This window comes from Trichomycterus rosablanca, chromosome 13 (assembly GCF_030014385.1).
Source record: "Trichomycterus rosablanca isolate fTriRos1 chromosome 13, fTriRos1.hap1, whole genome shotgun sequence".
Classification (NCBI taxonomy): Eukaryota; Metazoa; Chordata; class Actinopteri; order Siluriformes; family Trichomycteridae; genus Trichomycterus; species Trichomycterus rosablanca.
Window position 1 is genome coordinate 23,833,185 of NC_086000.1, and position 15,622 is coordinate 23,848,806.

General features: G+C 41.6%; 1 protein-coding gene across 1 annotated transcript in view; it reads left to right on the top strand.

Moving 5' to 3' along the window:
- The window catches only part of LOC134325755 (1-phosphatidylinositol 4,5-bisphosphate phosphodiesterase beta-1-like), a 123,518-nt gene that overhangs the window by 79,134 nt on the left and 28,762 nt on the right, over positions 1-15,622 (top strand). Inside the window, exons 10-12 of the mRNA XM_063007993.1 lie at positions 7,894-8,040; positions 14,181-14,338; positions 15,540-15,622. Coding sequence (XP_062864063.1) covers positions 7,894-8,040; positions 14,181-14,338; positions 15,540-15,622 — 388 coding nt within the window. The remainder of the gene's footprint in view (positions 1-7,893; positions 8,041-14,180; positions 14,339-15,539) is intronic.

Below are 15,622 nucleotides of genomic sequence, written 5' to 3' on the forward strand. Positions count from 1 at the left end.
TTTCACCGAAGGCCACATTATGGTTGCCCTCAAAGGGCCGATTGTAACGTATCCTGCTATGATTGCAGTCCGCCTTTTAAATCTTGGACAATTTGTTGTTTTTCTTGGGGGCAAAATTCTGTTTGGTGTCAAAATGCCAAATTTATACTGTATATTTATAACGTATATCTACATTTATATTGTACTCCTTTACCACAGACACGGCCTAATAACACAAGAGACGTACTGGTTTTTCTTTTTGAAGCACAAACTTGAGCTTAAATTTTCTCTTCTTGTACATTTTGGGATTATTTGTAAATATTTCTGAACATCACTTGTTGGAAAACCGCCCTAGTTAAAGCTGATGTGGAAACACTGCCATCTAGTGACGGGATGCGGGTCACAAAAATGTCATGCATTGTGGGAGATGCAGTTTATGTACGATTTTACAGTGTTTTTTATGACAATCATGTCTTTTGAGCTCTCACGGGCCACATGAAACTAAGTGGGTGGGGTCTTTAAAGACCCTGGTTTGCATACTGAGGCACTTGTGCAGAAGTGGACGAGCCTCATGTGTGAATCCACTGAGACAGGGGCGAAAAAGAAGGGGTTGAGGGACAGGGGGTTGAGCAGGCAAATATACCCACCTTGAATGCAGTCAGGATCCCCAGCAACAGAAGATATTGGCTATGCTAAATCATGAGAAAAAAGGGAGAAAATGCATAAATAAATCGAAAAAAAAGTGTTTAGAAAGTAAGTAAATATAGTTAAAAGGATACATATACAAATGTAAGCAAGAAACATACACCAATCAACCATAACATTAAAACCATCTCCTTGTTTCTACACTCACTGTCCATTTTATCAGCTCCACTTACCATATAGAAGCACTTTGTAGTTCTACAATTACTGACTGTAGTCCATCTGTTTCTCTACATGCTTTGTTAGCCCCCTTCATGATGTTCTTCAATGGTCAGGGTGGATCATTCTCAGCACTGCAGTGACACTGACATGGTGGTGGTGTGTTAGTGTGTGTTGTGCTGGTATGAGTGGATAAGACACAGCAGCGCTGCTGGAGTTTTTAAATACCTCACTGAGAATAGTCCAACAACCATAAATATCCAGCCAACAGCGCCCTGTGAGTAGCATCCTGTCACCACTGATGAAGGTCTAGAAGATGACCAACTCAAACAGCAGCAATAGATGAGCGATCGACTCTGACTTTACATCTTCAAGGTGGACCAACTAGGTAGGAGTGTCTAATAGAGTGGACAGTGAGAGGACACGGTATTTTAAAACTCCAGCAGCGTTGCTGTGTCTGATCCACTCATACCAGCACAACACACACTAACACACCACCACCATGTCAGTGTCACTGCAGTGCTAAGAATGATCCACCACCTAAATAATACCTACTCTGTGGTGGTCCTGTGGTGGTCCTGACTATTGAAGAACAGCATGAAAGGGGGTTAACAAAGCATGCAGAGAAACAGATGGACTACAGTCAGTAATTGTAGAACTACAAAGTGCTTCTATATGGTAAGTGGAGCTGATAAAATGGACAGTGATTGTAGAAACAAGGAGGTGGTTTTAATGTTATGGCTGATCGGTGTATACATATTACATTAATAACAGATAATTAATAACAGATCATGTTCTTTGTTCTGCTTTCTGTTGCTGTCAGTGCCACAATTGTACTGCCTTTTTTTCAGGTGAAAATGCAAACTGCTTAATCATTTTGAAATTTTAACTTAATGCTAGTGCTTGTTGCAAAGCCACAGCTAGAAACTGATAGGGAAAATAGCCCTGACAGCTCTGCTCAGGAAAAACTTGGCAACCTTGGAGTACTGATTTGCAATCCATAATCTGAATGGGCCAACCATAAAACGGACACAAAAACTACATAGGGCAACTACATCTGAATCTAAATAAATCCCCATTGCTGACAAAAATAACAATGTCTAATAAGTGTTTGTTTAAATTCCACAGTGGGTTTTGCTTTTTTATAAGAAAATCACTGATGGCTGCTGATTCATCCGCCCTGTCCACCTCTTTTCTTGACGTCTCAACACACGCAGTAGCCTGTGGCTCATTCCTGTGACTGACACCCACACAATAGCTCTACACAGGTTTTTTTGTTTTCCCTCTGGAATAGTTCAGTCTCTTTGATGTCGTGCCACAGCTTTGAATTGCAAATGTTCTAAAATTAAATCATTTTTCTTTCTTTCTGTTGCACAAAATAACATAGCTTCCTCATTTCTTTTAGTTTCATTACCATAGCAACAGTAACTCCTGAGACGCACTCCGGTGCCTTCCGCCACTGCGGCTTCGCCAGTTTATTTATATAATCCTGTACAGAGCCAGAGAATCCATTCACTGGAATGATTGCGTGGTAGAGGCAGTGGGCCTGTGACAGCTGATTGATTAGGCTATTTAGCCTAGAGAAGCTGGAGATGGAAATAGATGAGGGTGATCATCCACCTCTTTAGCTTGCATTGCTGCTGTGACACCTTGCTGTCATATAGATTATGAACTATTCTCTCGACCCACGCTCAGAGACAGGCATGGGAAATGGTTATAAGGTATACAGGCTTCCTACACAAGACACTTCCAGACGTGTGTAGACCTGCCCTAATTTTTGCTTTGGAGATTTTGCCCCTCTAGATTCTCCAATGTCTTCAAAGTGAATTACAGTGTTTGTTTCGTGCATTTAAATCCTCATTTTATTTATTTTTTTCTATATTCTCCCCTTTTTCTCCCGTTTTAGCATAGTCAATTTGTCTTCCGCTGTTGTGGATCCCTGATTGGATTCGAGGAGGGTATATTGCTGCTCACACCTCCTCTGTGCGGACCCCTTCTTTTTGCCCATGCTTTCTGCACAGGCGCCTCTGTCTGCTAACCAGGGTCCTTACACAGCATTTAAAGACCCCACCCACTGGCCGCTCAGGTGGCGCAGCGGTCAAAACACACGCTGGGATCTCGAATACATCATTTCGAATCTCAGCTCTGCCTACCGGCTAAGGCTGAGCGGCCACATGAACAACGATTGCTGGCTGATTGATGGCACCTGCACAGAGTTGAGAAAAGAGTGCTCTCAGGGTGTGTACACAACGCTGAGCTGCACTGCACTCGTCAAAGTGCAGGTGATAAAATGCATACAGCATGCTGCCCACGTGTCGGAGGGGGCGTAGGTTAGCTTCGTTCTCCTCAGTCAGAGCAGGGATCGGCATTGGTGGAGGGGAAGCATGATGCAATCGGGCAATTGGACACGCTAAAAGGGAGAAACGGGAGAAAATGCATAAAGAAAATATATACATATAAAGAAAAGACCCCACCCACTTAGTCCGGTCATCCCACACAGCAGACACGGTGGCCATTTATTGTCCGCTGCAGGCACTGCCAATTTTGCCCGCTGGATGGCGCCCAGCCGACCGGTGGCACAGCCGAGATTCTAACCGAGGTGTAGCGGAATATCCCTTTTATTTTTTTTTAATGCTCTTGAAAATAAATAAATAAATAAATGTATAAATATAGCAAGAAAAAACATGGGAAAAACCAAAGGATAAGAGCTTCTGTTAAATGTTGAAAATGTAAATATAAAATGATCGGGACTGAAAAAATGTAATTTAAGTCCTTTGGACCCATGTTGCAGGACTACCAGCTGTGCCACCATGACAATCAGATTAAACAATGCATTAAGAAATATAACTACATAATTGAGAGTGAATACATAGATATATGATGTTAAGCTTAGTATATACTTGAACACAAGTATTTTGTATACTTTTAAGAAGTAGAAGGAAACCAGAGTACCCAAAGAAAATCCATGCTGACATGAGGAAAGCAGTGATCGGAACTGAGAGAATGAAATCCAAGTGCTTTAGACCCATGTTGCAGGACTACCAGCTGTGCCACCATGCCAATCAGATTATACAATGCATTCAGAAATGTAACTACATCATTGAGAGTAAGTACAAAGATACACCAACTAGGCATAACATTATGACCACTGACAGGTGAAGTGAATAACACTGATTATCTCTTCATCACGGCACCTGTTAGTGGGTGGGATATATTAGGCAGCAAGTGAACATTTTATCCTCAAAGTTGATGTATTGGAGGCAGCAAAAATGAATTTGACAAGGGCCAAACTGTGTTGGCACCAGGATGCACTATGGGAAGAAGGCAAACCGGCGGAGGCAGTGTGATGCTCTGGACAATGTTCTGCTGGGAAACCTTGGGTCCTCTGCCACCCATGTGGATGTTACTTTGACACATACCACCTACCTAAGCATTGTTGCAGACCATGTACACCCTTTCATGGAAACGGTATTCCCTGATGGCTGTGGCCTCTTTCAGCAGGATAATGCGCCCTGCTACAAAGCAAAAATGGTTCAGGAATGGTTTGAGGAGCACAACAATGAGTTTAAGGTGTTGAGTTGGCCTCCAAATTCCCCAGATCTCAAACCGATCGAGCATCTGTGGGATGTGCTGGACAAACAAGTCCAATCCATGGAGGCCCCACTTCACAACTTAGAGGAGTTAAAGGACCTGCTGCTAACATCTTGGTGCCAGATACCACAGCACACCTTCAGGGGTCTCGTGGAGTCCATGCCTTGATGGGTCTGGGCTGTTTTGGCAGCAAAAGAGGGACCAACACAATATTAGGAATACATTATTGTGAATACAAGTCTTTGTATAAGAAATAAGAATGTTTGATATAGTCACAGCAGCATTGTTTGTGAAGTCCAGGTGGGATTATTCACCTCATGTCCTTCACTGGATGTAAATAGTCGTATCCAAAAATATTAGCCGAATTATACACTTTGCACTTGACAAGACAATTGCTAACTTTCAGCAGATCGCTTTAATTGCAGTCTTTGAAACTGGTTTGCCTCCTTTTTCCACAGAGATTAAGGTGGTTTATTTCTGATGTGTGAGGAAGCCAAAGCTATTTGCTTCACAGTGACAGTGACAGGGTGGTCCCACAGAGATTACACAGAAACTCTTTATGTAGTGTTGCCATGTAATAAACTCCCTGTCTTTAATAGGCCAGCGGTTAATTACCTTTGGAGCTCTGCAGAGAAGGACTATAATTAATGTAAACTGCTGCTGAGGATTCGTCACGAGGGACGCCCGAGTTAAAGTGTGTTCCCTACAAGCACACTCAGTGTTTAGAGAGCGTAGATATCGCAGCTCGTGTTTAATTTGACGATTGTTCGCGATTCCAGTGCTAATGCTGTTGATGAGACAGACTTTAAGTGTAAAATCAGTAGGAAACAGCTGTGCTGCTGTGGGGAATCCTTTTGGTATGCTGTGGTAGGCATATCATGTCGGGCATAACCTAAATTCATTCATTGACCTACACTGTCTAGGGCTTAATTCTGATTTAGGTCATGATGAGTCTAGAGCAGACATCCCAAGTCTCCCGGAAGTTCCGGGAGTCTCCCGCATATACATAGCGGCTCCCTGATGCCCGCAAGTCAGATAAAATCTCCCGGAATCTAGAACGAGCAGCCAAGAGTGCACACACACAAACACCCACGCAGGCGACACAGACTTTTTTCCCCGATCCCGTATTAAATGCGTTATCTGATATTCAATCTAGCGCACTGTGTAGGGAACATAAATCAATTGTCTAATATACTGTCTAGTGCACTATGTAGGGAACATAAATCTATGATCGAATATACAATCTAGTGCATTATGTAGGGACCATAATTAATTATGTAATACACTATCTAGTGCACTATGTAAGGAACACAAATCATCATCTCGTTACACTTTCTAGTGCACTATGTAGGGAACATAAATCCGTGATCTGATATGCAATCTAGTGCACTGTGTAGGGAACATAAACCAATTGTCTAATTCACTATCTAGTGCACTACGTAGGGAACATAAATTATATTTCTAAAATACTATCTAGTGCACTATGTAGGGAACATAAATCCGTTATCTGATATACAATTTAGTGCACTATGTAGGGAACCTAAATCCGTTAACTAATACGCTACCTAAAGCATTATGTAAGAAACATAAGTCTATTATCTAGTACACTATCTAGTGCACTAAGTAAGGAGCATAAGTTCTTTTCTAATATACAATCTAGTGCACTATGTAGGGAACATAAATCTATTATCTTTCACACTATCTAGTGCACTATGTGTTTGTGACGCGAACAGTTAGCTTAGTAGCTCAGTTAGCAGCTCCTAAAAGTTCTGTTATCACCCACATCCTTTGGTGTGTCCGGGGGTACCTCCCTGAAATGAGTTTTTGCAACTTGGGATGTCTGCTAGAGTGTACCTGATAAAAATGTATTAGGTCCAGGGACTGTGTATCTACAATAATTGGCCTTTTTAACCACAGTTAACAAAAGTGACAAATTAAAGTGAAGACCAACAAAAAGATATTAAGGCATGGGACTACCTTCATTATTATTATTTTATGGTTTTATTATTATTAAATTATGGCGATCTCCTATCTAGCCTATATGTGTTTAATTGAGTTGAGATCTGGTGACTATGAAGACCGGTGAGGGTTTTGGGGGGTCTGATTCATTGGTTGAAAGACAGGAAACACCCTGGAGAGGACGCTTTTCCATCACAGGGCAGACACACACACATTCACACACTCACACTTTGGGTAATTAGCTCACACTTGGATCTAACAGGCAGTAGCACCAATTAACCTGACTGCATGTCTTTGGACTTGTGAAATGAAACCAGAGCACCAGGAGGAAACCCAAGTGGACACAGGGAGAATGTGCAAACTTCACACAAAAAGCTCTGGCCGCTCAGCCAGGGAATTGAGCCCAGGCCCTTCTTGCTGTGAGGTAGCAGTGCTATCCATTACACCAGCGTGCCAGCCCTGTGAAGACCAAATAATATGATTTACATTATTAATTTTTTTAAACATTTCTTGACCCTTTTTGCCAGTACGTTATTGTCACTTTAAAAGAAATTACTCTTATTAAGATAGAAATGTCCTCCATTTTTTTCAGTAGATCAGTTGGAATAATTGGATTAATTTGGAGGGAGATTTGTTCTCTAGGGATGGCAAGTGAACTTAAATTATGGTCAGTTGTTGGCTCAGCAGTTTTATATGTGCAACAGATAATATAATAGGACATTTATCTGCATAATTTAGTCTTGTAGTACAAATTTGTAAAGCATCTGCATATGTTACGTTTGTCCACTTATCAATTCTAGATCCTCATTTTGTAGATGTAAGTAGTGACTGTATCGAAGCTGTTGCTAAGCACACTTTATCAACCCTTTATTTTATCCAACTATGACTGACCATATATTGTTTTGATGGCAGACCATTATTAGTATAGCATTACCAGAGGCACATCAGTGTAGCTATGATTTTTAAGCTAATTAATTAATCAGTCAAACTCACCCTATTTACATGGGCACAATAAGTCACGAGCTGTAGTCCTTGAGCATATAATACTTTCTACACCACAACATTAATGGTCTAGGATGCTACTTGCATAAATTTGACCCAGCATATTTTTAAAAACTATCAGAATGGGGATATTCCGCTAGCACACCAGCGCCGAGATTCTAAACACCCGGTCTGAATCTCGGCTCTGCTATCGGTCGGCTGAGTGAGCACAATTAGCCACCGTGTCTGCTGGGTGGGGAAACGACTGGACTAATTGGGTGGGCTCTTCAAACACTGTGCAAGGACCCTGGTTAACAGAAGCACCGGCATAAAGAAGGGGTCTGTTAGGACTGCGCACACGTCGGAGGGCACTTGAGCAGCAATATACCCTTGTCGAACGCAATCAGGGTTCCACAGCAGCGGAAGACAAATTGACTACGCTACATCGGGAGAAAATGCATAAATGAATGGAAAATGTACTTTACAAATCTTAAGTAACAGCCATACTGTGTTTTATTACAGGACAGATATCAACGGAGGGCTTCGCCAGGTATCTGATTAGCGATGAGAATGGTGTAATCCCACCTGAGAAACTGGACCAGAGTGAAGACATGTCCTTCCCTCTTTCTCAATATTTCATCAACTCTTCCCACAACACCTATCTCACAGGTATAGCCACACCAAGATCAACCAAGCGCAGGTTACTCAGTAGACTCTGACTGTTAGTTGTTGTCCACTGTTTCATTCAGGTCAAAAGAAAAACAATCACAAGGTGTCCTGATTTTAAAGATAATGAAATGTTTTATTACAAATGCTATTATGTGTTAAATACACAGATCTTCTATTTCATTTCTAGCCTGCTTAGAAAAAAATTATACAAAACAACTGTGTGTGGCAGATCAGAAAAATGTTCATGCTTTATCAGACAGTTATTCACACTTAACTCATTAAGTGGTGCCAGTAGTTCCAATAGATATGGTTACTGCTTTAATGCCGGTTTGTTGTTTCAATTTGTGTGAGCTGGGCTAAATGATTTGCCTGACAGCGCCACTGTCAAACTCAGATTCAACATTTTAAATTTTTAGCAGTGCAATCAGTATCCACTAGCTTTAAAAATGAGTTTTAGTCTTCTCTGTTTAATAAAGGCACAACAGTAGCCACAATTACAAGCAGCCTGATAATCTGTTATTAATCTGACAGCTGGATTGGAATAGAATACATCCATGTATACACCTCAAATGGAATAGACTAGTATGATTGAGGCCATTCCGAATACAATTTTTATTTGATTGAACGAGTTGTGTAATCTATTAAATAACGGCCGTGTAAACATCTGTATCTGGTTACATTCCTAATTGGAAAGGTTAAGTACGTTCTGGTACGTTTCAACAAAATCTAACATGACAGGAGTAAGAACTTCAAGTAAGAGATGAAGTTTATGCTGCACACGTTAAAACAAGTGAATGTGTACATTTTCCTGAGTCCGCCATCATTTTAAAGCAATTAAAAAAACACACACACGCCAATTGAACACGCAGGCAACGTAATGCTGCTCCTCTTACTCTGGACTCATGTTATGCCTGATGTTATGGTAAAGTGGTACTCTACACACAGGTGTCATTTTGCATCAGCATTGTATACTGATTTAGCATTGTAACTAAATTATTTGTTGTAATTGGTGAGATTGGTCTTACCAATTAATAAATAACTCTAAGCGCCCAGGTGGCACATCGGGATATTCCGCTAGCACTCTTTCTGAACTCTTCGGTTCGAAACTCGGCATTGCCACCGGTTAGCTGGGCGCCATCTAGCGAGCATAGTTGGCAGTGCCTGCAGCAGAAACGTTTCTGCTAGTGCGGGATGACCGGACTATGTGGATGGGGTCTTCAAAACGCTGCGTAAGGACCCTGATTAGCAGATAGAGAGGTGCCTGTGCAGAATGCACGGGTGAAAAAGGCTTCCGCTAAGGGCTGTGCGCGGGTCGGAGGAGGTGTGAGCAGCAATATACCCACCTCGACTGCAGTCAGGGATCCCCCAGCAGCGAAAGACAAATTGACTACACTAAATTGGGAGAAAAATGGGAGAAAATGCATAAATAAAATAGAAAAATAACTATAGCCACAATAAGGTGTTTGCATGGCATAAATGAATGGAGGATGATTGTAAAATTAAGTCCATTAGATGCACCTACATACCCCTGGGAATTAGGAAATATGCAGATGAATGAGCCAACATGAACCAAAATGCATTATCAAAATGCCCAAATATTATTAATTCATTATTAATTAATTCATTCAAACTGCTTCATGGGTTGGATAGGTCCATAAAAGCCTGGAAAGCACTAAGATCAAAGTAGACATACACCCAGAACAGGGCAAAAATTAATTATGGTTACTTGTGGTTATGGTTAATTATGGTTAATTATCGCTTACTTGTTTATTTAGCAATCTAGCCAAAAGCAGCCAATCCACCTTTGCACGTTTTTGTAAAAACTATGTAGGCTTAGTAAAAACATGTGAGACTCTATGCAGACAGTAACTAGTGGTGAGAATCAAGCCAAGGTTCCCTGGAACATGTTTCTGGTGGGAACTTACACTACATGTAAAAATAAGTGTTTAACTGATTTTTGAAAATAAGAAACAAAAGGCTAATCTTTGCTTCAGTCACGTTCATATTTACACACCTGTGTACACACTACACATACAGAGTTGTCATCAGGTCGATCACCAAGCAAATGAACGGCTTTTGATAGTCTGTTTACTTACATGTTGTTTGTACTGTACATGATTCATTATAACTGAGAGGATGATCTTATCCAACAGGTATTTTATACTGAAGCTCTTATATTTCAGACATATTATAAGAAGAAGAACCTATTTTTAGGAAAAGACATTTAGTTTAATGTACAAGATGAAGAGGATGGCCAGCAACAAGATGGATGGATGGATGAATACCAGACATCCCTAGTTGCAAAAACTCATTTCAGGGAGGTACCCCCGGACCCAGACCTCGACCCCGACCCCTCAAGCCCCCCCCATAATAAAAAGCTAAAAAACCTCTCGCACACACCAAAGGATATGGGTGATAACAGAACTTTTAGGAGCTGCTAACTGAGCTACTAAGCTAACTGTTCGCGTCACAAACACATTACTGTGTACTACATAGTGCACTAGATAGTGTGAAAGATAATAGATTTATGTTCCCTACATAGTGCACTAGATTGTATATCAGAAAAGAACTTATGTTCCTTACTTCGTGCACTAGATAGTGTACTAGATAATAGACTTATGTTTCTTACATAATGCTTTAGGTAGCGTATTAGTTAACGGATTTAGGTTCCCTACATAGTGCACTAAATTGTATATCAGATAACAGATTTATGTTCCCTACATAGTGCACTAGATAGTATTTTAGATATGAATTTATTTTCCCTACGTTGTGCACTAGATAGTGAATTAGACAACTGGTTAATGTTCCCTACACAGTGCACTAGATTGTATATCAGATCACGGATTTATGTTCCCTACATAGTGCACTAGATAGTGTATTAGATAACGCATTTATGTTCTCTACATAGTGCACTAGAAAGTATAACTAGATGATGATTTGTGTTCCTTACATAGTGCACTAGATAGTGTATTACATAATGAATTATGTTCCCTACATAGTGCACTAAATTGTATATCAGATAACGGATTTATGTTCCCTACATAGTGCACTAGACAGTATATTAGACAATTGATTTATGTTCCCTACACAGTGCGCTAGATTGTATATCAGATAACGGATTTAATACGCGATCGGGGAAAAAAGTCTGTGTCGCCTGCGTGCGCGTGTGTGTGCACTCTTGGCCGCTCGTTCTAGATTCCGGGAGATTTTATCTGACTTGCGGGCATCAGGTAGCCGCTATGTATATGCGGGAGACTCCCGGAACTTCTGGGAGACTTGGGATGTCTGGGATACAATCCAGGAACAATAAATTAGCCATTAATAAATCTGAAGAGCCAAACAGAGGACAGGATTTTCTGGAGAAACACAATACATACAGTCGTCAGGAGTCAGAATCTACCTGACAGCACTTAATAATTTGTTTTCAATTCATTTTTAGGCTTTACCACCACTTAAGTGGTGGGTCTGAGGGGCGGCACGGTGGCTCGGTGGGTAGCACTGTCGCCTCGCAGCAAGAAAGTCCTGGGTTCGATCCCCAGGCGGAGCGGTCCGGGTCCTTTCTGTGCGGAGTTTGCATGTTCTCCCCGTGTCTGCGAGAGTTTCCTCCGGGAGCTCCGGTTTCCTCCCACAGTCCAAAAACATGCAGTCAGGTTAATTGGAGACACTAAATTGCGTATAGGTGAATGTGTGTGTGTGTGTGTGTGTGTGTCTGCTTTGCAATGGACTGGCGCCCCGTCCAGGGTGTTACTGTGTGCCTTGCGCCCATTGAAAAGCTGGGATAGGCTTCAGCACCCCCCCAACGCTAATTGGATAAGCAATTAAGAAAGTGAGTGAGTGAGTGGTGGGTCTGGTTTCTCCAGAGTCACCGTGCGCAATACAGCCAGTCCATTGCGGGGCCTTAGCCTCCCCTCTGTATGTAGATGTCCAACTGGCAAAAGCAGCACTGGAAATTCAAGTCCCCATGCTCTTAGTAATAATAATAATAATTTTATAACATTGTACCAGTGGGATGCTTATTGCCAACAGACCAAGATGTTTAAACTCAATCAGCATCTTCTGACACACACGTGTGTACACTGATCAGCCATAACATTAAAACCACCTTCTTGTTCCTACACTCACTGTCCATTTTATCAGCTCCACTTACCATATAGAAGCACTTTGTAGTTCTACAATTACTGACTGTAGTCAATCTATTTCTCTACATACCTTTTAAGCCTGCTTTCACCCTGTCCTTCAATGGTCAGGAAGCCATGTGACTTTTACGGCAAAAGAACGCGGGGTAACGTAGTCAGTAACGTAAACAATAATAAATAAATACAGATAATTATCTTGCAATATAATACCCAAACATTGTCTGTAAGCAAGGACGGATTAAGGATAGTCTGGGCCCCTGGCAGGGGCCCTCGTGATCAAGGGCCCTCTAATGGTATGCCCTGCTCTTCTCTAGGGCCCCCTGGTAGGGGCTCTCATAACCAGGACCCTCTAAAAATATGCCCCCCTCTTTCCTAGGACCCCTAATAGCCAGAAGTCGAAGTCAGAGCAGTGCCACAACGCCTCATCCATTTTCATAAGGGGCCCAAAAGCATGGCTAGGGCCCAAAAGCATGGCTAAGGCCCCCAAAAGCATGGCTAGGGCCCAAAAGCATGGCTAAGGCCCCCAAAAGCATGGCTAGGGCCCAAAAGCATGGCTAGGGGCCCCAAAATCATGGCTAGGGGCCCCAAAAGCATCGCTAGGGCCCCCAAGAGGCCCTGGGGTCAAAGTCCCTAATAGTCAGAGGATCCTTAAAATGGAGGGCCCTCGGAAATAAAAATATATTGTATCATAAATGTTACAATATGTTACAAATGTTTTGGGAAAGGGCCCCCCCGGGGCCCCCTGACCTCAAGGGCCCCTGGGCGCTGGCCCCACTGGCCCGGTCAGTAATCCAGCCATGTCTGTAAGTAGTGGGTTTTATATTCTCATTTGTTAGTAAGTGTTTAGTGAGTATATCACAGCGTTTTAGTTACAAATTTACCGTAATTAAATACAATTGTTACGTTACTTTAGCAATTAGTATCTTTACACACAATTTTAACTCGTTATTTTACGTTTGGTTAAATCTCATATTGTACCAGATGTTACACTTGACTACAGCTGTGTGCTTGTACTGTATTAAGTTCTTTATTGTTTTTATTGTTTGTATTTTTACTTCATTTTGATGCACACAGCTGGGGAGCAAATAAACCGACTGTATTCTGAAGAGAGCTGTCTGTCTGTCTAGCTGAGAAAGGGGGATAAACTATTAGTGAGGGCAGAATGATTGTCTTAAAAATACACTGTAAAATCCTAAATAAACTGCATCTTTCAAAATGCATGCTGATTTTGTGACCTGCAAAGTGACACAGCCCGCCAGTAGATGATGTTACAAATATTTACACATGATCCTAAAATGTACAAAAAGATAATTAAGAAAATTAAGCATAAGGAGGAAATTTAATGAAAGTGAAAACAAGTTTGTGCTTCAGGAAGAGAAACCGGTGCGTCTCTTGTGTTATGAGGCCGTGTCTGTGGTAAAGTAGAACAATATAAATGCAGAATTCAGCCTCCAAGAAAAACAGCAATGTGACTGCAATCAAAGCAGGATACGTTACAATCGGCCCTTTGAGGGCCACCATAATGCTGATGTGGCCCTCGGTGAAAATGAGTTTGACACCCCTGTTCTAGACCTTCATCAGTCGTCACAGGACGCTGCCCATGGGGCACTGTTGTCTGGATATTTTTGGTTGGTGGACTATTCTCAGTCCAGCAGTGACAGTGAGGCGTTTAAAAACTCCAGCAGCATTGCTGTGTCTTATCCACTCATACCAGCACAACACACACTAACGCACCACAACCATGTCAGTGCAGTGCTGAGAATGATCCAACACCCAAATAATACCTACTCTGTAGTGGTCCTGTGGGGGTCCTGATCATTAAAGAACAGCATGAAAGGGGGCTAACAAAGCATGCAAAGAAACAGATGGACTACAGTCAGTAATTGTAGAACTACAAAGTGCTTCTATATGGTAAGTGGAGCTGATAATATGGACAGTGAGTGTAGAAACAAGGAGGTTGTTTTAATGTTATGGCTGATCGGTGTATGTGTGTGTTATTTTTAGCTGGGCAGCTTGCAGGAAACTCTTCGGTGGAGATGTACAGGCAGGTGATGCTCTCTGGCTGTCGCTGTGTGGAGCTCGACTGCTGGAAGGGACGTACAGCTGAGGAGGAGCCAGTGATCACCCATGGCTTTACCATGACCTCTGAGATCTCCTTTAAGGTACTATACACACTATAATACAGTTACATTTGAACTGATTTTAGCATTATATGTTGTTTTATACGCTCACTGAGCAATTTATTAATTACACCAATATGGTCCATTCAATGATTACTGTATAAGCACAATCTACCATAACTATTACCAGGTATACACTTACTGACTGTAGCTCATTTGCTACTCTTACACTTTGTCACCTTCCCCCCATAAAACCTGATCAGCAGTTAATTTACCTTTACAACCGAGCTATCACTGACTTACCCTACACATTTACATTGTTGGCATTTAGCAGACGTTTTTATCCAAAGTGACTAACAGTACTGTGACAGTATACTGTCTAAGCAATTCATGGTTAAGGGCCTTGGCAGTGGTGGGGCATAAACCAGCAACCTTTTAAATACTAGAGCAGTACCTTAATCACTAAGCTACAACTGTATTTGGTCACCTATAACAACAAACACTCCTCTGAGAAGACTCATAAGAAGTATGTCTGTGGGAAGTTGTGCCCATTCAGTCAGAAAAGCATATGTATGACAGGTCACTGATGTTGGTCAAGCAAGCCTCAACTGATGCTCCAGTTAAGGCTGAGGTCAGGGCTCTGTGCAGGCCACTGGAGTTTCTTCAGACCAAAGTTTTTTAATTTTTAATGCATATAATTTTCTATTAGAACAGTTGTCCCAATACTTTTGTCCATATAGTGTATATATGTGTGTGTGCATATTCAACATCCATTTTACCCTTACACCTGCAGCCAAGTTTCCACAGAAATCCACCTAGTGTTTACCTGTGACCTTTGTCAAATGAGATCATACTATTATTGGATGGCAGCAGTACACGTGTATGTAAATGTCAGCTAATTATTTATAGATGTCAGTGCTTTATAATTCCTACAGACCCACAGATGAAACGTTTAGGTGTCCACATGCCTATATGCAGGGCAGCTGTAGCCTAGCGGTTAAGGTACTGGACTAGTAAGCAGAAGGTCGCTGGTTCAAACCTCACCACTGTCAGGTTGCAACTGTTGGGCCCTTGAGCAATGTCCTTAACCCTCAGTTGCTTAGACTGTAAGTCGCTTTGGATAAAAAGCATCTGCTAAATGCCGAAAATGTAAATGTTTTGTCGAAAGCTTGTATATGTTAAATCTTTCTACAAATTATTTTTTTCTCAAACACCAATTCATATGAATTTTTATGTCTTTTAGGAAGTAATTGAGGCCATCGCTGAGTGTGCTTTCAAAACATCACCTTTTCCTGTTATCCTGTCCTTCGAGAATCATGTGGACTC